This window comes from Ranitomeya imitator, chromosome 2 (assembly GCF_032444005.1).
Source record: "Ranitomeya imitator isolate aRanImi1 chromosome 2, aRanImi1.pri, whole genome shotgun sequence".
Taxonomy (NCBI): Eukaryota; Metazoa; Chordata; class Amphibia; order Anura; family Dendrobatidae; genus Ranitomeya; species Ranitomeya imitator.
The window spans coordinates 248,601,021-248,622,758 of NC_091283.1; the positions used below are offsets into that span (position 1 = coordinate 248,601,021).

General features: G+C 42.9%; 1 protein-coding gene across 1 annotated transcript; it reads left to right on the top strand.

Moving 5' to 3' along the window:
• Positions 1–3,424: 3,424 nt before the first annotated feature.
• Positions 3,425–21,288, top strand: LOC138666353 (gastrula zinc finger protein XlCGF17.1-like). Its single transcript, XM_069754581.1, has 4 exons — positions 3,425–3,434; positions 19,646–19,756; positions 19,898–20,115; positions 21,277–21,288. Exons 1-4 carry the CDS (start codon positions 3,425–3,427, stop codon positions 21,286–21,288), a joined length of 351 nt encoding a protein of 116 aa, XP_069610682.1.
• Positions 21,289–21,738: the final 450 nt, after the last annotated feature.

Here is a 21,738-nt window from a genome sequence, read left to right on the forward strand (position 1 = left end):
TGCTTTCTTTTCTAGAAAGTTTTCGCCTGCTGAGCGCAATTATGATGTTGGTAATAGAGAGTTGTTGGCCATGAAGTGGGCATTCGAGGAGTGGCGTCATTGGCTTGAAGGAGCCAAGCATCGCGTGGTGGTCTTGACAGATCACAAGAATTTGACTTATCTTGAGTCTGCCAAACGGTTGAATCCGAGACAGGCTCGATGGTCGCTATTTTTCTCCCGTTTTGATTTTGTGGTTTCGTATCTTCCGGGCTCTAAGAATGTGAAGGCTGATGCCCTGTCAAGGAGTTTTGTGCCTGACTCTCCGGGTGTTCCTGAGCCGGCGGGTATTCTCAAAGAGGGGGTAATTTTGTCTGCCATCTCCCCTGATTTGCGGCGGGTGCTGCAAAAATTTCAGGCTGATAGACCTGACCGTTGCCCAGCGGAGAAACTGTTTGTCCCTGATAGATGGACTAGTAGAGTTATTTCTGAGATTCATTGTTCAGTATTGGCTGGGCATCCTGGAATCTTTGGTACCAGAGATTTGGTGGCTAGATCCTTTTGGTGGCCGTCTTTGTCACGGGACGTGCGTTCTTTTGTGCAGTCCTGTGGGACTTGTGCTCGGGCTAAGCCCTGCTGTTCTCGTGCCAGTGGGTTGCTTTTGCCCTTGCCGGTCCCGAAGAGGCCCTGGACGCATATTTCTATGGATTTTATTTCGGATCTCCCCGTCTCTCAAAAGATGTCGGTCATTTGGGTGGTTTGTGATCGCTTTTCTAAGATGGTCCATTTGGTACCCTTGTCTAAATTGCCTTCCTCCTCTGATTTGGTGCCATTATTTTTCCAGCATGTGGTTCGTTTACATGGTATCCCGGAGAACATCGTTTCTGACAGAGGTTCCCAGTTTGTTTCGAGGTTTTGGCGATCCTTTTGTGCTAGGATGGGCATTGATTTGTCTTTTTCCTCGGCTTTCCATCCTCAGACAAATGGTCAAACCGAACGATCTAATCAGACTTTGGAAACATATCTGAGATGCTTTGTTTCTGCTGATCAGGATGATTGGGTGTCCTTTTTGCAGTTGGCTGAGTTCGCTTTTAATAATCGGGCCAGCTCGGCTACTTTGGTTTTGCCGTTTTTCTGCAATTCTGGTTTCCATCCTCGTTTCTCTTCAGGGCAGGTCGAGTCTTCGGACTGTCCTGGTGTAGATACTGTGGTGGATAGGTTGCAGCAGCTTTGGACTCATGTGGTGGACAATTTGACATTGTCCCAGGAGAAGGCTCAACGTTTCGCTAACCGCCGGCGCTGTGTGGGTCACCGACTTCGTGTTGGGGATTTGGTTTGGTTGTCGTCTCATTATGTTCCTATGAAGGTTTCCTCTCCTAAGTTTAAGCCTCGTTTCATTGGTCCGTATAAGATTTCTGAGGTTATCAATCCTGTGTCATTTCGTTTGGCCCTTCCTGCTTCTTTTGCCATCCATAATGTGTTCCATAGGTCATTATTGCGGAGATACGTGGCGCCTGTGGTTCCATCCGTTGATCCTCCTGCCCCGGTGTTGGTTGAGGGGGAGTTGGAGTATGTGGTGGAGAAGATTTTGGATTCTCGTATTTCGAGACGGAAACTCCAGTACCTGGTCAAGTGGAAGGGTTATGGTCAGGAAGATAATTCCTGGGTTTTTGCCTCTGTTGTTCATGCTGCCGATCTGGTTCGTGCCTTTCATTTGGCTCATCCTGGTCGGCCTGGGGGCTCTGGTGAGGGTTCGGTGAACCCTCCTCAAGGGGGGGGGGGGTACTGTTGTGAATTCTGTTGTCGGGCTCCCTCCTGTGGTCATGAATGGTACTTCGGCTGGTTCTCTCCATGGACTTTCTCTGATGGCTGTGGGTGTTTCTGAGTTTCCTTCCACAGGTGACGAGGTTAATTCGTTAGCTGGCTGCTCTATTTTACTCCACTTAGATCTTTGCTCCATGCCACCTGTCAATGTTCCAGTATTGGTCTAGTTCACTCCTGGATCATTCTTGTGACCTGTCTTCCCAGCAGAAGCTAAGTTCCTGCTTGTTTTTCTTTGTTTTGCTATTTTTCTGTCCAGCTTGCTATTTTTATTGTTGTCTTGCTTGCTGGAAGCTCTGGGACGCAGAGGGAGCGCCTCCGCACCGTGAGTCGGTGCGGAGGGTCTTTTTGCGCCCTCTGCGTGGTCTTTTTGTAGTTTTTGTGCTGACCGCAAAGTTACCTTTCCTATCCTCTGTCTGTTCAGTAAGTCGGGCCTCACTTTGCTAAATCTATTTCATCTCTGTGTTTGTAATTTTCATCTTAACTCACAGTCATTATATGTGGGGGGCTGCCTTTTCCTTTGGGGAATTTCTCTGAGGCAAGGTAGGCTTTATTTTTCTATCTTCAGGGCTAGCTAGTTCCTTAGGCTGTGCCGAGTTGCATAGGGAGCGTTAGGAGCAATCCACGGCTATTTCTAGTGTGTGTGATAGGATTAGGGATTGCGGTCAGCAGAGTTCCCACGTCCCAGAGCTCGTCCTTATTTTCAGTAACTATCAGGTCTTTCCGTGTGCTCTTAACCACCAGGTCCATTATTGTCCTGACCACCAGGTCATAACAGTCCCCTTTATCACGGATAAATTTAACCCTCTTCTTTTGCTTTATTTCAGCTTGAATGGGGATGAGTCTATTATCCAGCTTTTTGTTAAAGGTAGCCCATTGGTTCTCTGTAAGCCTACTTTTAAGTTCAGATTGTGTTTTAAGAACGTCCGTATTAACCAACTCGTAGTTCTGTATGTTGGATTTCAACACCAATGAAAGTAAGTCCTGGGAGCACTTTAACATAATGCTCTCCCATTCAGTTTTAAAAGTGACATCATTGCTGAAATGAGATATATCCTTCCATACTCGGAGTCCTCTCGGGACCTGACCGTTATCCTTGTATGACTGGAGAGAATTGTTCGTCCAGAACAGTCTAATCTCTCTCTCTGATAGACTTGTGAGCTTATACTCCAAGGCCTTAGTACTCAGCATGCGTACTTCATCCACCTGCTCACACTCCTTAAAGTAGTTAATTACGTCCTCCTGGCCAGCTTGCAGCCCCACACATATAGAGGAAAAGTCAGGATCCATAATTCGGTCTTCACCAATAACTCCTCCACAATTAAGGATGAAGAGTTAAATAGGATCAGCGTGCACAATGTAGATCCGCAGCGTGCTGGTCAATAAAGAGAAACATATGTCCAAAACAAAGAAAAGGGTTTGACTGCACAGCTGCTATCAGATCAAAACACTGACAGCAATGCCTCCAATGAACAGCCTGAGGTCCCAGTTGAGGTGCTCGTGCAGAGAAAAAGTATTGACCAGCAAGAAATTTGAAGAATAGTACGGCAACACTCACCGGTCCAGTTGTGGTTCAAAAATCTTTATTCAAGCCATTAAAACGCCTTCACATAGACGGCCCGGGACAATGAAAGGAGGTGAGTAGGATGTGACGACGGCCGTTTCGCGCTTACGTCAGCGCTTCAACGGGTCTGAAGAGCAGTGGATTGGGGCGGACACAAATAGGTGAGAGCAGGAAAAACACCCGCCCACCCCACCTGTCCTCGCCCCCTTCCCGCACAGCCCTTCAAACGAAATACACATGTGTGAAAGATAAAAATGGATTAAAATGATAAAATATAAACACAATCCTGAGGTCCATACCTCGCCTTGTGTAGGCTCACAAATATAACAAGGGATACCGTACAAATATGGGAGATATAACACAAACTTACCAACTCTATCAGCAATGCGCCGAACACATATTTATGGAGATCTTTACATAAAACCTATATGGACTACTAAACAGGGTTCAATAGCACAAAAGGAGAGGGGTGGTATCAAAGAAAAAAGGGAGGGGGGGAAAAAAGAATCAAATGATCACAAAAAGATAGATATGTCAATTTTGTCGTTCAGGCCAGGTATCGCTGTAATCGTACTGACCCGAAGAATAAAACTGCTTTATGCATTTTACCAAACGCGGAACGGTATAAACGCCTCCCCCAAAAGAAATTCATGAATAGCTGGTTTTTGGTCATTCTGCCTCACAAAAGTCGGAATAAAAAGCGATCAAAAAATGTCACATGCCAATCTAACAATGGTTACCAACTATCCCGGCTGTTCTTTATTGTTAACACCTCATAATCTCGGGATAACCAATAGCATTATTAATCAGAAAGTTAAATTATAAGACTTAAATGTTGTAACAATGCTCCTCTTGTTTGACTTGTAACTATTGCCTATCATTGCACAGATTTACCAGATTGTACTGTTTACCTTTATTCTTTATTGCTGTGACCAATAAAATGATTTATACAAAAAAAGTCACATGCCCGAAAATGTTACTAATAAAAACGTCAACTCGTCCCGCAAAAAACAAGACCTTACATGACTCTGTGGACCCAAATATGGAAAAACTATAGCTCTCAAAATATGGTAACGCAAAAAAATGTTTTTTGCAATAAAAAGCGTCTTTCAGTGTGTGACGGCTGCCAATCATAAAAATCTGCTAAAAAAACCCGCTATAAAAGTAAATCAAACTCCCCTTCATCACCCCCTTTAGTTAGGTAAAAATTTTAAAAATGTATTTATTTCCATTTTCCCGTTAGGGTTGGGGCTAGGGTTAAAGCTACAGTTAGGGTTGGAGCTAGTTAGGGTTAGGGTTTGGATTACATTTACGGTTGGGAATAGGGTTGGGATTAGGGTTAGGTGTGTTTCTGTGTTAGAGGTGTAGTTAGAGTTACCGTTGGGATTAGGGTTAGGGGTGTGTTTGGATTAGTGTTTGTTATAATTGGGGGGTTTCCACTGTTTAGGCACATCAGGGGCTCTCCAAACGCGACATGGCATCCGATCTCAATTCCAATCAATTCTGCGTTGAAAAAGTAAAACAGTGCTCCTTCCCTTCCGAGCTCTCCCGTGCGCCCAAATAGGGGTTTACCCCAACATATGGGGTATCAGTGTACTCATGACATATTGGACAACAACTTTTGGGGTCCAATTTCTCCTGTTACCCTTGGGAAAATACAAAACTGGGGGCTAAAAAAGAATTTTTGTGAATAAAAAAAGGATTTTTTTTTTCATGGCTCTGCGTTATAAACTGTTGTGAAGCACTTGGGGGTTCAAAGTTCTCACAACACATCTAGATAAGTTCCTTGGGGGGGTCTAGTTTCCAATATGGGGTCACTTGCGAAGGGGGGTTTCGACTGTTTAGGTACACTAGAGGCTCTGCAAACGCAATGTGACGCCTGCAGACCATTCCATCTAAAGTTAGGTTCACATTGCTTTAGTGGGTGTCCGCTAACGGAATCCGTTACATGGCGGAATTGTCGCAATTAACGCCATGTAACGAATCTGTTAGCACACCCATTGATTGCAATGTGCTAACGGATCACCAACTCATCGCTAACGTATGACTTTTTGGCATGCGTCAGCGATTTGCCGTTAGTTTTGGACGGACATCGAACGCTGCTTGCAGCGTTCATGGTCCGTTCTTCGCTAGCGCAGATAGGGGATCTGCGCTAGCGGAATTGCCAAACGCAATCCATTTTTGGACATTGCGTTAGCGCAATCCATTAGCGCAATCTGCTAAACGGATTGCACTAACGCAATTTGAACCTAGCCTAAGTCTGCATTCCAAATGGTGCTCCTTCCCTTCCGAGCCCTCCCATGCGCCCAAACAGTGGTTCCCCCCCACATATGGGGTATCAGCGTACTCAGAACAAATTGGACAACAACTTTTGGGTCCAATTTCTCCTGTTACCCTTGGAAAAATACAAAACTAGGGGCTAAAAAATAATTTTTGTGGGAAAAAAAAGAATTTTTATTTTCACGGCTCTGCGTTATAAACTGTAGTGAATCACTTGGGGGGTTCAAAGCTCTCACAACACATCTAGATGAGTTTCTTAGGGGGTCTACTTTCCAAAATGGTGTCACTTGTGGGGGGTTTCAATGTTTAGGCACATCAGTGGCTCTCTAAACGCAACATGGCATCCCATCTCAATGCCAGTCAATTTTGCATTGAAAAGTCAAATGGCGCTCCTTCCCTTCCGAGCTCTGCCATGCGCCCAAACAGTGGTTTACCCCCACATATGGGGTACCAGCGTACTCAGGACAAATTGTGCAAAAACTTTTGGGGTCCAATTTCTTCTCTTACCCTTGGGAAAATAAAAAATTGGGGGCGAAAATATCATTTTTGTGAAAAAATGATTTTTTTATTTTTACGGCTCTGCATTATCAACTTCTGTTAATCACTTAATAGGTCAAAGTGCTCACCACACATCTAGATAAGTTCCTTAGGGGGTCTACTTTCCAAAATGGTGTCACTTGTGGGGGGTTTCAATGTTTAGGCACATCAGTGGCTCTCCAAACGCAGCATGGCGTCCCATCTCAACTCCAGTCAATTTTGCATTAAAAAGTCAAATGGCGCTCCTTCCCTTCCGAGCTCTGCCATGCGCCCAAACAGTGGTTTACCCCCACATGTGGGGTATCGGCGTACTCAGGACAAATTGTACAACAACTTTTGGGGTCCATTTTCTCCTGTTACCCTTGGTAAAATAAAACAAATTGGAGCTGAAGTAAATTTTTTGTGAAAAAGTTAAATGTTCATTTTTATTTAAACATTCCAAAAATTCCTGTGAAACACCTGAAGGGTTAATAAACTTCTTGAATGTGGGTTTGAGCACCTTGAGGGGTGCAGTTTTTAGAATTGTGTCTCACTTGGTTATTTTCTATCATATAGACACCTGAAAATGACTTCAAATGAGATGTGGTCTCTAAATAAAAATGGTGTTGTAAAAATGAGAAATTGCTGGTCAACTTTTAACCCTTATAACTCCCTAACAAAAAATTTTGGTTTTAAAATTGTGCTGATGTAAAGTAGACATGTGGGAAATGTTACTTATTAAGTATTTTGTGTGACATATCTCTGTGATTTAAAGGCATAAAAATTCAAAGTTGGAAAATTGCGAAATTTTCAAAATTTTCACCAAATTTCTATTTTTTTAATAAATAAACGCATGTAATATCAAATAAATTTTACCACTATCATGAAATATAATATGTCATGAGAAAAAAATGTCAGAATCACCGGGATCCGTTGAAGCGTTCCAGAGTTATAACCTCATAAAGGGACAGTGGTCAGAATTGTAAAAATTGGCCTGGTTATTAACGTGCAAACCACCCTTGGGGGGTAAAGGGGTTAAACAAAAATAAAACTCATGAAATAGGCCTGAACAGAAATTATGGTACCCTTGAAAATGTAACAAAGGGACACGTTAAATCGTGGTGTGTCCACTAACTAGCATCACGGGTGTGTCTGCAATCCTGGAATCAGTTAGTGGCCTGTATATAGGGCTACAGATACTCACTATGCTGTTTGGTGACATGGTGTGTATCACACTCAACATGGACCAGTGAAAGTGAAGGAAAGAGTTGTCTCAGGAGATTAGAAAGAAAATTGAAGACAAACATGTTAAAGGTAAAAGTTATAAACCTCTCCAAGCAGCTTGATGTTCCTGTGACTACAGTTGCACATATTATTCAGAAATGTAAGATCCATGGGACTGTAGCCAACCTCCCTGGACGTGGCCACAGGAGGAAAATTGATGGCAAATCAAAGAGACGGATAATACGAAAGATAACAAAAGAGCCCAGAAAAACAGATTAAAGGTGAACTTCAAGCTCAAAGAACATCAGTGTCAGATCGCACCATACGTTGTTGTATGAGCCAAAGTGGACTTCTTGGGAGACGACCAAAGAGGACACCATTGTTGAAAAAAAAAAAAAACGTCAAAAAGCCAGACTGGAATTTGCCAAACTACATGTTGACAAGCCATAAAGCTGGGAGAATGTCCTATGGACAGATAAGACAAAAATGGAACTGTTTGGCAATGCACATCAGCTCTGTTCACAGATGGAAAAATTAAGCATATCAAGAAAAGAACACTGTCCCTACTGTGAAACATGGAGGAGGCTCTGTTTTGTTCTGAGGCTGCATCTGGCACAGGGTGTCTAGAATCTGTGCAGGGTACAATGAAATCTCAAAACTAAGAAGGGATTCTAGAGAGAAATGTGCTGCCCAGTGTCAGAAAGCTTGGTCTCAGTCGCAGGTCATGGTTCTTTCAACAGGATAATGACCCAAAACGCACAGCTAAAAACACCCAAGAATGGCTAAGAGGAAAACATTGCACTATTCTGAAGTGGCCTTCTATGAGCCCTGACCTAAATCCTATTGAGCATCTTTGGAAAGAGCTGAAACATGTCATCTGGAAAAGGCAACCTTCGAACACAAGACTACTGGAGCAGTTTGCTCTTGAGGAGTGGGCCAAAATACCTGTCGAGAGGAGCAGAAGTCTCATTGACAGTTTCAGGAATCGTTTGATTGCAGTGATTGCCTCAAAAGATTGTGCAACAAAATATTAATCCATATTAATCCTTTCGCGCCAAAGCTTGTTTTTGCCTTCGTGACCTCGCCAATTTTTTTAAATCTGACCAGTGTCCCTTTATGAGGTCTGTTGTGATAGGCAATTCAGTAACACAATGTACATAGCGATCAGAGCACATACAGTGATCTGACAATAACCCAAAATAATAGAACGAGCTCTGAGACGTGGGAACTCTGCAGACCGCAATTCCTGATCCTCTCCAAACACAACTAGAGGCAGCCGTGGATTGCGCCTAACGCTCCCTATGCAACTCGGCACAGCCTGAGAAACTACTAGCCTGAAGATAGAAAAATAAGCCTACCTTGCCTCAGAGAAATACCCCAAAGGAAAAGGCAGCCCCCCACATATAATGACTGTGAGTAAGATGAAAAGACAAACGTAGGGATGAAATAGATTCAGCAAAGTGAGGCCCGATATTCTAGACAGAACGAGGATAGGAAAGATAACTTTGCAGTCTACACAAAACCCTAAAGAAAACCACACAAAGGGGGCAAAAAGACCCTCCGTACCGAACTAACGGCACGGAGGTACACCCCTTGCGTCCCAGAGCTTCCAGCAAAACAAATAGACAAGCTGGACAGAAAAAATAGCAACAAATAGCAAAGAAGCACTTAGCTATGCAGAGCAGCAGGCCACAGGAATGATCCAGAGATACACAAGTCCAACACTGGAACATTGACAGGAAGCATGGATCAAAGCATTAGGTGGAGTTAAGTAGAGAAGCAGCTAACGAGCTCACCAGATCACCCGAGAGAGGAAACTCAGAAGCTGCAGTACCACTTTCCTCCACAAACGGAAGCTCCCAGAGAGAATCAGCCGAAGTACCACTTGTGACCACAGGAGTGAACTCTGCCACAGAATTCACAACAGTACCCCCCCCCTTGAGGAGGGGTCACCGAACCCTCACCAGAGCCCCCAGGCCGACCAGGATGAGCCACATGAAAGGCACGAACAAGATCAGGAGCATGGACATCAGAAGCAAAAACCCAGGAATTATCTTCCTGAGCATAACCCTTCCATTTAACCAGATACTGGAGTTTCCGTCTTGAAACACGAGAATCCAAAATCTTCTCCACAATATACTCCAATTCCCCCTCCACCAAAACCGGGGCAGGAGGCTCAACAGATGGAACCATAGGTGCCACGTATCTCCGCAACAATGACCTATGGAATACGTTATGTATGGAAAAAGAATCTGGGAGGGTCAGACGAAAAGACACAGGATTAAGAACCTCAGAAATCCTATACGGACCAATAAAACGAGGTTTAAACTTAGGAGAGGAAACCTTCATAGGAATATGACGAGAAGATAACCAAACCAGATCCCCAACACGAAGTCGGGGACCCACACGGCGTCTGCGATTAGCGAAAAGTTGAGCCTTCTCCTGGGACAAGGTCAAATTGTCCACTACCTGAGTCCAAATCTGCTGCAACCTGTCCACCACAGTATCCACACCAGGACAGTCCGAAGACTCAACCTGTCCCGAAGAGAAACGAGGATGGAACCCAGAATTGCAGAAAAACGGCGAAACCAAGGTAGCCGAGCTGGCCCGATTATTAAGGGCGAACTCAGCCAAAGGCAAAAAGGACACCCAGTCATCCTGATCAGCAGAAACAAAGCATCTCAGATATGTTTCCAAGGTCTGATTGGTTCGTTCGGCCTGGCCATTAGTCTGAGGATGGAAAGCCGAGGAAAAAGACAAGTCAATGCCCATCCTACCACAAATGGCTCGCCAAAACCTCAAAACAAAAAGGGAACCTCTGTCAGAAACAATATTCTCTGGAATGCCATGCAAACGAACCACATGCTGGAAGAACAAAGGCACCAAATCAGAGGAGGAAGGCAATTTAGACAAGGGTACCAGATGGACCATCTTAGAAAAGCGATCACAGACCACCCAAATGACTGACATCTTTTGAGAAACGGGAAGGTCAGAAATAAAATCCATAGAGATATGTGTCCAAGGCCTCTTTGGGACCGGCAAGGGCAAAAGCAACCCACTGGCACGAGAACAGCAGGGCTTAGCCCGAGCACAAATCCCACAGGACTGCACAAAAGTACGCACATCCCGCGACAGAGACGGCCACCAAAAGGATCTAGCCACTAACTCTCTGGTACCAAAGATTCCAGGATGACCAGCCAACACCGAACAATGAAGTTCAGAGGTAACTCTATTCGTCCACCTATCAGGGACAAACAGTTTCTCCGCTGGGCAACGATCAGGTTTATTAGCCTGAAATTTTTGCAGCACCCGCCGCAAATCAGGGGAGATGGCAGACACAATTACTGCTTCCTTGAGGATACCCGCCGGCTCAGATAAACCCGGAGAGTCGGGCACAAAACTCCTAGACAGAGCATCCGCCTTCACATTTTTAGAGCCCGGAAGGTACGAAATCACAAAGTCAAAACGGGCAAAAAACAACGACCAATGAGCTTGTCTAAGATTCAAGCGCTTGGCAGACTCGAGATAAGTCAAGTTCTTATGATCAGTCAATACCACCACGCGATGCTTAGCTCCTTCAAGCCAATGACGCCACTCCTCGAATGCCCACTTCATGGCCAGCAACTCTCGGTTGCCCACATCATAATTTCGCTCAGCAGGCGAAAACTTCCTGGAAAAGAAAGCGCATGGTTTCATCACTGAGCAACCAGGACCTCTCTGTGACAAAACAGCCCCTGCTCCTATCTCAGAAGCATCAACCTCGACCTGGAACGGAAGAGAAACATCTGGTTGACACAACACAGGGGCAGAAGAAAAACGACGCTTCAACTCTTGAAAAGCCTCCACAGCAGCAGAAGACCAATTGACCAAATCAGCACCCTTCTTGGTCAAATCAGTCAATGGTTTGGCAACACTAGAAAAATTGCAGATGAAGCGACGATAAAAATTAGCAAAGCCCAGGAACTTTTGCAGACTTTTCAGAGATGTCGGCTGAGTCCAATCATGGATGGCTTGGACCTTAACCGGATCCATCTCGATAGTAGAAGGGGAAAAGATGAACCCCAAAAATGAAACCTTCTGCACACCAAAGAGACACTTTGATCCCTTCACAAACAAAGAATTAGCACGCAGGACCTGAAAAACCGTTCTGACCTGCTTCACATGAGACTCCCAATCATCCGAGAAGATCAAAATGTCATCCAAGTACACAATCAGGAATTTATCCAGGTACTCACGGAAGATGTCATGCATAAAGGATTGAAACACTGATGGAGCATTGGCAAGTCCGAACGGCATCACTAGATACTCAAAATGACCCTCGGGCGTATTAAATGCAGTTTTCCATTCATCGCCTTGCCTGATTCTCACCAGATTATACGCACCACGAAGATCTATCTTAGTGAACCAACTAGCCCCCTTAATCCGAGCAAACAAATCAGATAACAATGGCAAGGGGTACTGAAATTTAACAGTGATCTTATTAAGAAGGCGATAATCTATACACGGTCTCAGCGAACCATCCTTCTTGGCTACAAAAAAGAACCCTGCTACTAATGGCGACGATGACGGGCGAATATGCCCCTTCTCCAGGGATTCCTTGACATAACTGCGCATAGCGGTGTGCTCAGGCACGGATAAATTAAACAGTCGACCTTTTGGGAATTTACTACCAGGAATCAAATTGATAGCACAATCACAATCCCTATGCGGAGGTAGGGCATCGGACTTGGGCTCATCAAATACATCCTGGTAATCAGACAAGAACTCTGGAACCTCAGAAGGGGTGGATGACGAAATTGACAGAAATGGAACATCACCATGTACCCCCTGACAACCCCAGCTGGACACCAACATGGAATTCCAATCCAATACTGGATTATGGGCTTGTAGCCATGGCAACCCCAACACGACCACATCATGCATATTATGCAACACCAGAAAGCGAATAACCTCCTGATGTGCAGGAGCCATGCACATGGTCAGCTGGGTCCAGTATTGAGGCTTATTCTTGGCCAAAGGTGTCAATTCCTCTCAATGGAATAGGACACTGCAAGGGCTCCAAGAAAAACCCACAATGTTTAGCATAATCCAAGTCCATCAAATTCAGAGCAGCGCCTGAATCCACAAACGCCATGACAGAATACGACGACAAGGAGCTTATCAAGGTAACGGACAGAAGACATTTTGACTGTACAGTACCAATGGCGGCAGACCTAGCGAACCGCTTAGTGCGCTTAGGACAATCAGAGATAGCATGAGTGGAATCACCACAGTAGAAACACAGCCCATTCAGACGTCTGTGTTCTTGCCGTTCAACTCTGGTCATAGTCCTATCGCACTGCATAGGCTCAGGTTTAATCTCAGGTAATACCGCCAAATGGTGCACAGATTTACGCTCACGCAAGCGTCGACCGATCTGAATGGCCAAAGACATAGACTCATTCAAACCAGCGGGCATAGGAAATCCCACCATGACATCCTTAATGGCTTCAGAGAGACCCTTTCTGAAAATGGCTGCAAGCGCAGATTCATTCCATTGAGTGAGCACGGACCATTTTCTAAATTTCTGGCAATATAGCTCTATCTCATCCTGAGCCTGACAAAGAGCCAGCAAATTCTTTTCTGCCTGATCTACTGAATTAGGCTCATCGTACAGCAATCCAAGCGCCAGGAAAAACGCATCGATATTACTTAATGCAGGATCTCCTGACGCAAGAGAAAATGCCCAGTCCTGAGGGTCGCCACGCAAAAAAGAAATGACGATCCTAACCTGTTGCGCTGGGTCACCAGAAGAGCGAGGTTTCAAAGCCAGAAACAGTTTACAATTATTCTTGAAACTCAGAAATTTAGTTCTATCTCCGAAAAACAAATCTGGAATAGGAATTCTTGGTTCTAACAAAGAATTCTGAACCACAAAATTTTGAATATCTTGAACTCTTGCCGTGAGCTGATCTACACATGAAGACAGACCTTTAATGTCCATTGTAACACCTGTGTCCTGAAGCACCCAAATGTCTAGGGGAAAAAAAAGACAAATCACAGTGCAAAGGAAAAAAAATTGTCTCAGAACTTCTTTTTTCCCTCTATTGAGAATCATTAGTACTTTTGGCTTCCTGTACTGTTGTGATAGGCAATTCAGTAACACAATGTACATAGCGATCAGAGCACATACAGTGATCTGACAATAACCCAAAATAATAGAACGAGCTCTGAGACGTGGGAACTCTGCAGACCACAATTCCTGATCCTCTCCAAACACAACTAGAGGCAGCCGTGGATTGCGCCTAATGCTCCCTATGCAACTCGGCACAGCCTGAGAAACTACTAGCCTGAAGATAGAAATATAAGCCTACCTTGCCTCAGAGAAATACCCCAAAGGAAAAGGCAGCCCCCCACATATAATGACTGTGAGTAAGATGAAAAGACAAACGTAGGGATGAAATAGATTCAGCAAAGTGAGGCCCGATATTCTAGACAGAACGAGGATAGGAAAGATAACTTTGCGGTCTACACAAAACCCTAAAGAAAACCACGCAAAGGGGGCAAAAAGACCCTCCGTACCGAACTAACGGCACGGAGGTACACCCCTTGCGTCCCAGAGCTTCCAGCAAAACAAATAGACAAGCTGGACAGAAAAAATAGCAACAAATAGCAAAGAAGCACTTAGCTATGTAGAGCAGCAGGCCACAGGAATGATCCAGAGATACACAAGTCCAACACTGGAACATTGACAGGAAGCATGGATCAAAGAATTAGGTGGAGTTAAGTAGAGAAGCAGCTAACTAGCTCACCAGATCACCTGAGAGAGGAAACTCAGAAGCTGCAGTACCACTTTCCTCCACAAACGGAAGCTCCCAGAGAGAATCAGCCGAAGTACCACTTGTGACCACAGGAGTGAACTCTGCCACAGAATTCACAACAGAGGTTATAACTCTAAAATGCTTCAACGGATCCTGGTGATACTGAGAATGCTTTCTTGTGACATATTGTACTTTGATAGTGATAAAATTTCTTTGATATAACTTGCGTTTATTTGTTAAAAAAATGGAAATGTGGAGAAAATTTTAAACATTTCGCAATTTTCTATATATTTTTATGCTCTTAGAGTCCTATCGCACAAAATAGCTAATAAATAACATTTCCCACATGTCTACTTGACATCAGCACAATTTTGAAAACAATTTTTTTTTCTTAGGAAGTTATAAGGTTTAAAAGTTGACCAGTGATTTCTCATTTTTAGAACAAAATTTTCAAAACCATTTTTTTTCAAAGTGCTCAAAAATACATTCAAGAAGTTTATTAACCCTTCAGGTGCTTCACAGGAATGATTGGAATGTGAAAGGAAAAAATAAACATTTCCTTTTCTTTCACAAAAATGTTCCTTTAGACCTATTTTTTTTTTACTTTCGCAAGGGTAACAGGAGAAAAAGGACTATACATTTTGTTTTGCAATTTCTTCTGAGCATATCGATACCCCATATGTGGGGAAATCTACTGTCTGGGTGCACAGCAGGGCTTGGAATAGAAGGCGCGCCATTTGACTTTTTGAATGTAAAATATGCTGGAATAATTAGTGGTTGCCATGTAACGTTTGGAGAGCCCCTGATGTGCCTAAACAGTGGAAATCCCCCACAAGTGACACTATTATGGAAACTAGACCCCTTAGGGAACTTATCTGGATGTGTATTGAGCATATTTAACCCACAGGTGCTTCACAGACGTTTATAACGTAAAGCCATGAAAATAAAAAAAAAATTTCCACAACAAATGAACTTTTCGCCCTCATTTTTTTTATAAAAGGGTAACAGGAGAAATTCAGCCCCAAAAGTTGTTGTGCAATTTGTCCTGAGTGTGCGGACATCCATATGTGGGGTAAACCACTGTTTGGGCACATGGCAGAGCTCTGAAAGGAAGGAGCGCCATATTGGAGAGCATATTTTGCTGGAATTGTTTGTGGGTGACATGTCACATTGTAAGATCCCCTGTGGTGCCAAAACAGCATAAGCCCCCAAAGTGACTGTATTTTACAAAATACTTCACTGAATGAATTCTTATAGTGGTGCAGTGAGCATATTGACACCACAGCTGTTCCATAGAAAATTACACCATTGGGCAGTGAAGAAAAATTAATAACATTTTAACCACTAAAATGTTGTTTTAACCCTAAATTTTACATTGGAAAATAGGTAGATAGGTAAATGGTCACTACACCCTTAGATGAATTCGCAGAGGGGTGTCATTTCTAAAATGGGGTCACTGCAGGGGGGATTCTGCTGTTGTGGCACTTTGGAGAGCCGCTAAGGGCCAGAACAACAGAATCTCTCCTGAAGTGACCCCATTTTGGAAATGACACCCCTCTGGTTATTCATCTATGAATATAGTGACCATTTTCACTATACAGATGATTTCCAGAAACACGTAGTGGAAGTTTTAGAGCAAATCTTTCGTAGTGCCCAATATATTGTGCCCAGCTTGTGTCTCTGGAGACATCCCCCCACCTACCCCCGGAAATTGTTAGGTCAGCTCTACGCAAATGTCTGTCACTAAATAAACCAAATGCTTGAATGTCAAAACAGTTTAAAAACGTGGTTCTGTGTGGAAGATTGTAAATTAGTCATGGAGGCAATAGGATGGCAATGATGGGCTTTGTGGGCAATAATAGCGGGTATCATGCCTCATTCCTCTCTTGGAACATACACAACATATTCTCTGGGGGTTCTTTCTTGTTTCAGTTTCTGGAATGAGTGCAATAAAATGTCGCTCAGTGAGTCTTCTGACATCTTAAGATTCTAAAGGATTGCCAGGGACAATATTTTCAAAAACAAGATTTTCAATGATCAAGGAAAGTATCTGCATTTCCGGCTTTTTTGTGTGACACAAAAGAATTATATGTGGCCACCTGAAACAAATAAAAGACTAACTTTTTATACCAGGTATATGGTTTTCTTGATACCTGATATGTTTATAGATCCTGATCTGCAAGGTCCACACCCCCCATATATTTGTTGTAGTCAATGACAGACACAGGTTTTGGAGTAGTGGATCCCTGTTGGTCTGCAGTGGCCGTTGTGGCATGTGTGTGGATCGAGCTCAAGATAAAAATATCTTTGTTATCCTTATACTTAGGGGCAAGCATCTATCCATTGCGTAAAGCCCCTGACTGCCCCCTTCGGAACTTTTCGTTGACCAATTATTGTGGAAACCCCTGATGATTTTTGTGAATGGTCCCACAAGCCCCCATGTTATGTTAAACCAGACTTTTAAATAGGGGTATGCTGGTGTAGTAGTTGTCAACATACAGATTGTAGCCTTTTTGTAAAAATGGAGTTATCACCTCCCCAACGATTTTTCCAGAAGTCCCCAGATAAGTAGGGCATCATGGTGGGTTTAGTTGGCTATCTTTCCCCTCATAATGGCGAAAAGCTGATGTGTATGCGGTTGAACTCTCGCACATTTTATAGAGCTTTATTCCGAACCTTGCCCTTTTAGAAGGAATAAGTTGCTTGAGGTGCAGTCTTCCTTTAAATTTTACAAGGGACTCATCAATGGAAATGTTTTCTGTTAGGGTGTAGAGCTTTAAGAACGTTTCTGTCAAGTCTTTAATGATGGGTCTGATTTTCAGTAGTCTGTCATGTTCTGGGGCATCTCTGGGCAGGCATCGACTGTTGTTAAAATGCCCAAAATCTCATGAGAAAACATAGGGATGGCTTGAACAGGGCGGTTGGACCAATAGGACCGAATTTTTGTTATCAAGACCCATAGCAAATGTAAGTCTTAAACATTTTTTAATGTCTAGGACATTAGTTGGTGTCCATAAATTTGACCTAGCATCATAGGATCGTGGATTCTGGTTGATGATTTGGGACACGTATAAATTTGTTTGTAGGATAATATGCTCTAGCAAGCTATCTGTCAGAAACAAAATAAAAAAAATTAATTGGTCCAAAATTTTCCACCTCCACATTTATACCTGGAATGGCCTTAAAATTGGGGATGAATGGAGTAGCCGAATCCGAAGCCTCCCATCTGGAAAATGCTACATCAAGATGCAAAGCCCCTTGGAAATTGATGTGCGCCAATTCACAAGCACTAGGGACAGCGCTAGCACTGGGCATTGTTACCTGAGTTGGAGACATTTCTCCAGAAGCGCTATTTGTCCTTCTTGTTGTACTGGTCCTTGTGTTTGAGGATGGACCAGAATCACTGCTCATTTCTGAGCTATCCACATCGCCAGAGCATAAAAGTGCATAAACCTCCTCTGCACTATAATACTGACAGACCATTTTACTCGTTTTTATTTTTTTTTCTTGGGAAATATCAAACTCTGACGTGACATGACTGACTAACGTGACGTGACTGAGGTGACCAAATTATTGGGGAGACAATTGAGAAAAGCCTAATTCTTTAGCCTAACCCTAACTTTAGAATAAACCCTAACCCTAACTTTGGCCTAACAGTAACCCTAACTTTAGCCTAACAGTATCCCTAACCCCAACAGTAACCCTAACTTTAGCCCTAACACTAACCCTAACTATAGCACTAACCCTAACCTGCCTTATGTTTTTTTTTTTACTTTATAACAAGATTGACTCACAGCTGTTGCCAGCAGCACTTGTAACACTGTTTCTCCTCTAATTTCTCACTTGACAGGAGATCTGAGGAGAAACAGCATTTTTATGAGGCAGATCGCCTGGAAAAGTTTGTTGCTACAACAAACTTTCCTAGTGATTTGTCTCATTGGCTGGTGTGACGCTGACATCATCAGGACCTGAACCAGTCAGGTCTCTGAGGTCAGGGGTCACAGGAATTGTTGGGCGCTGGAATCCCCTTGTTATACAGTACGTGAGGGTCCCGATGAGCACAAAACCGCTGACCATAGGCAAACGTTGGCGCTGCACAAAGCCCTGCTAGCGCCGACGTTTATCTACTGTTGGCGGTCACGAAGCGCTTGAGTTAAGGGTACCATCATTTCGGTCCAGGCCTATTTCATGAGTTTTATTTATTTTTTTTAATTTTGTGGAAGCATGGTTGAAAAGCAATGTCTGACTTTCATTTGTTCATTTTCATAGATCTTTTATTTCTTATTACTTTTGTCAGATTCAAGTTATTTCTGTAACCATTGTGGGTTATTCTGTCATTATACGAGGGGTACCAACAATTTTGACCATATTTGTAGGTGGAATAAATATTTTGACTCCACATCCACTTTCTGAAAATTATCACGAAGTGGATGTTGGAGAGTGAAAATTACACATTTGCCATTTTATTACTCAGCACATAGTGTCCAGATTGTTCTCCAGGAGACACACACCACAGATTAACTGGATTCTTCTCACTATAATATTGCTAAATACAGGGATCCTAAATGTTGGAGCACACTGCAAGACTCAGAAGTGAGAGCGGATTTTGCTGGATTGGTTTATAGAAACTGTTACTTTTCAACAGCCTTTGAGCCAATAAAAGTGTGGGAACCTCTGTTTTTCCATTGACAGATGATGGACCTGAGTGGGGACTTGTTTTTTTCTGAGATGAGAATTGGTATTATTTTCGCCTACATAGCATTGATTGTTATTTAATATTTGGGAGGCAGAATGAACAAACAGTTGAACACCACGCACTACTGGCTTATCCAACAAGGTTTTCTATTAATTGTGAACTGTCATTGTCAAGTTTTTTTTACATAGCCTGCCATTTTATGGACAGTTTAAGTAGAAATGTTCAAAAATGTAAAACTCGAGCATATCTTATTAAAAAAATTGTTTATCTTAGCAGATGACTGCACCAGGAGATCAGAGGGACAGATGACCTCTTCAATTTTAAAATCTCATGATGTTGAGATCCTACAAGATACAACTGAAGTGATTGCTGTTACTCCAGTTATTTCATCATCCATTCACAGCAGAGATCTGTCATCTGATCCTATGAAACAGGTCCCATCTTCTGATTCATTACTGACTACTAAGGAAAATCAAAGTCACAAAAGAGGCATTAAAAAACAAATTGCTCCTAAAGCAAAGAAGTCATTTTCATGTTCAGCATGTGGGAAATGTTTTAACAGCAAATCACATTTTGTTACACACCAAAGAACTCACACAGGGGAGAAGCCCTTTTCATGTTCAGAATGTGGGAAATGTTTTAAACAGAAATCATATTTGGTTCAGCACCATAGAACTCACACAGGGGAGAAGCCTTTTTCATGTTCAGAATGTGGGAAATGTTTTAAATGGAAATCAGATTTGGTTCGTCACCAAATAACTCACACAGGGGAGAAGCCTTTTTCATGTTCAGAATGTGGGAAATGTTTTAAATGGAAAGCAGATTTGGTTCATCACCATAGAACTCACACAGGGGAGAAGCCTTTTTCGTGTTTAGAATGTGGGAAATGTTTTAAACGGAAATCAGATTTGGTTCATCACCATAGAACTCACACAGGGGAGAAGCCTTTTTCATGTTCAGAATGTGGGAAATGTTTTAAATGGAAATCAGATTTGGTTCGTCACCAAAAAACTCACACAGGGGAGAAGCCTTTTTCCTGTTCAGAATGTGGGAAATGTTTTAAAAGGAAAGTGCTTCTTGATAGTCACCAGAGAACTCACACAGGGGAGAAGCCATTTTCCTGTTCAGAATATGGGAAATGTTTTAACCGGAAAGGGAGTCGTGATGAACACCAAAGAACTCACACAGGGGAGAAGCCTTTTTCCTGTTCAGAATGTGGGAAATGTTTTAAATGGAAAGTGCTTCTTGTTAGACATCAGAGCAGTCACACAGAGGAGAAGCCTTTTTCATTTTCTTAATGTGGGAAATATTTTACTTGGAAATCAACCGTTAATAAACATCAGAGACGTCAAATAGGGGAGAAGCCTTTATGTTCATAATGTTGGAATAGTTTTAACCAAAATTGAATCTTATTAAATGGGTTGTCTCTTGTCATTCTTCATGTTTGCTGAAAAAAGGATAAAAATAAAGTTTATTAATTCCAAATGTAAAACTAGACCCATAATTTACCCCCTGAAGGTTAGTCAGTAGGTGACTAATAGAAAAAAACATGTACCCAACAGTTCCCTGCTGAGAAAGCGAAATACGCGAAACGCGCGTCCAGGGGAGCCACACCACGAGGGGGCACCTTTCCTAGCAATTACCATGGGTAAGCCTGATTCATTATATGGTGCATTATAGGCACCACATTCTCTTGTCACCTATGCTAAGGGGATACCGGTAGGACCCTATATCTAATGATAAGTGGCTTTCAATTGCTAGTGAAAAGGATGATATAAAGATATGGTATACTGCGTTCATCCCTCCTTGTGTTTGGCTATCACCATGTCTCTTTCTTATTGCCTCTCTGTGTGTGCAGAGTGCTCACAGCACTTATTGCACTGTTAATATTGATGTTATCTTGATGGAATTATATAATAAACGTTATACCTTTTTATACACAACTATGGTGTTATGGATGTTTATGCTCCGTTTCTTCATATTGATCTTTGCCTGGAGCTATCCTGGTTTGTTAGCACCCGTTGGGCGTGTAGGGAGAGCTAATGTGGTTTGCTCTTCACCACTATCTACTTTGGTGCTTCATGATTCTGCTATTAAATACCCTACAGTTCAGTATAGGGTAAGGTGACGTATACTCACTCACGCTCCAAGAACCTCATTTCTATGGGTTTCATCATCTTCACCAAAGGAGACTATTTAATATTGACCTATATTCAAGCGAGACTAGACAAAAAAACTAAAATCATGTATCATGTTATCCGAAACAGTCAGAAAACCAGCCACATATTGGCAGATCCCAGACCTCAAACTATATACTTCGTAAATTTATAAGCCACTCCAGTGTCAGGAATAGATAGAATGTGACAATACAGTATAATTCTTGTGTTTTTCTCCTATAGGGACTGCCCTAGTTTGGTATTGTAACAGCTGTTAATTAGTAGTGCAGACAAATTGTCCTAGACCCCGCTCAGGGTAGGTAAGTGAAATAGTTTGTTTTTCTTTTGTTATTTTTTTATGTTTTCTGATGGGGCCATGCATACCATGATGGGGCCATTCATACCAGAATAGGGATGGGGCCCTGCATACTACGACGAGATGGGGGCACTGCATGCCAGAACCGGGATGGGGGCCAATCCTACCAGAATAGGATGGTGCCCTTCATACTAGGATGAGATGGGGGCCCTGCATACCAGGATTAGGATGGGGCCATGCATACTAGGATAGTGATGAGGAGGCATGCATACGAGGCTAGGGATGAGGAAGCCATGTGTATTAGGATGTGGGTGAGGGGGCCATATATACCAGCATAGGGGATATTAAGTACAGAATTGACCACATTTTTTGCTTTTTTTTGTGGCCTA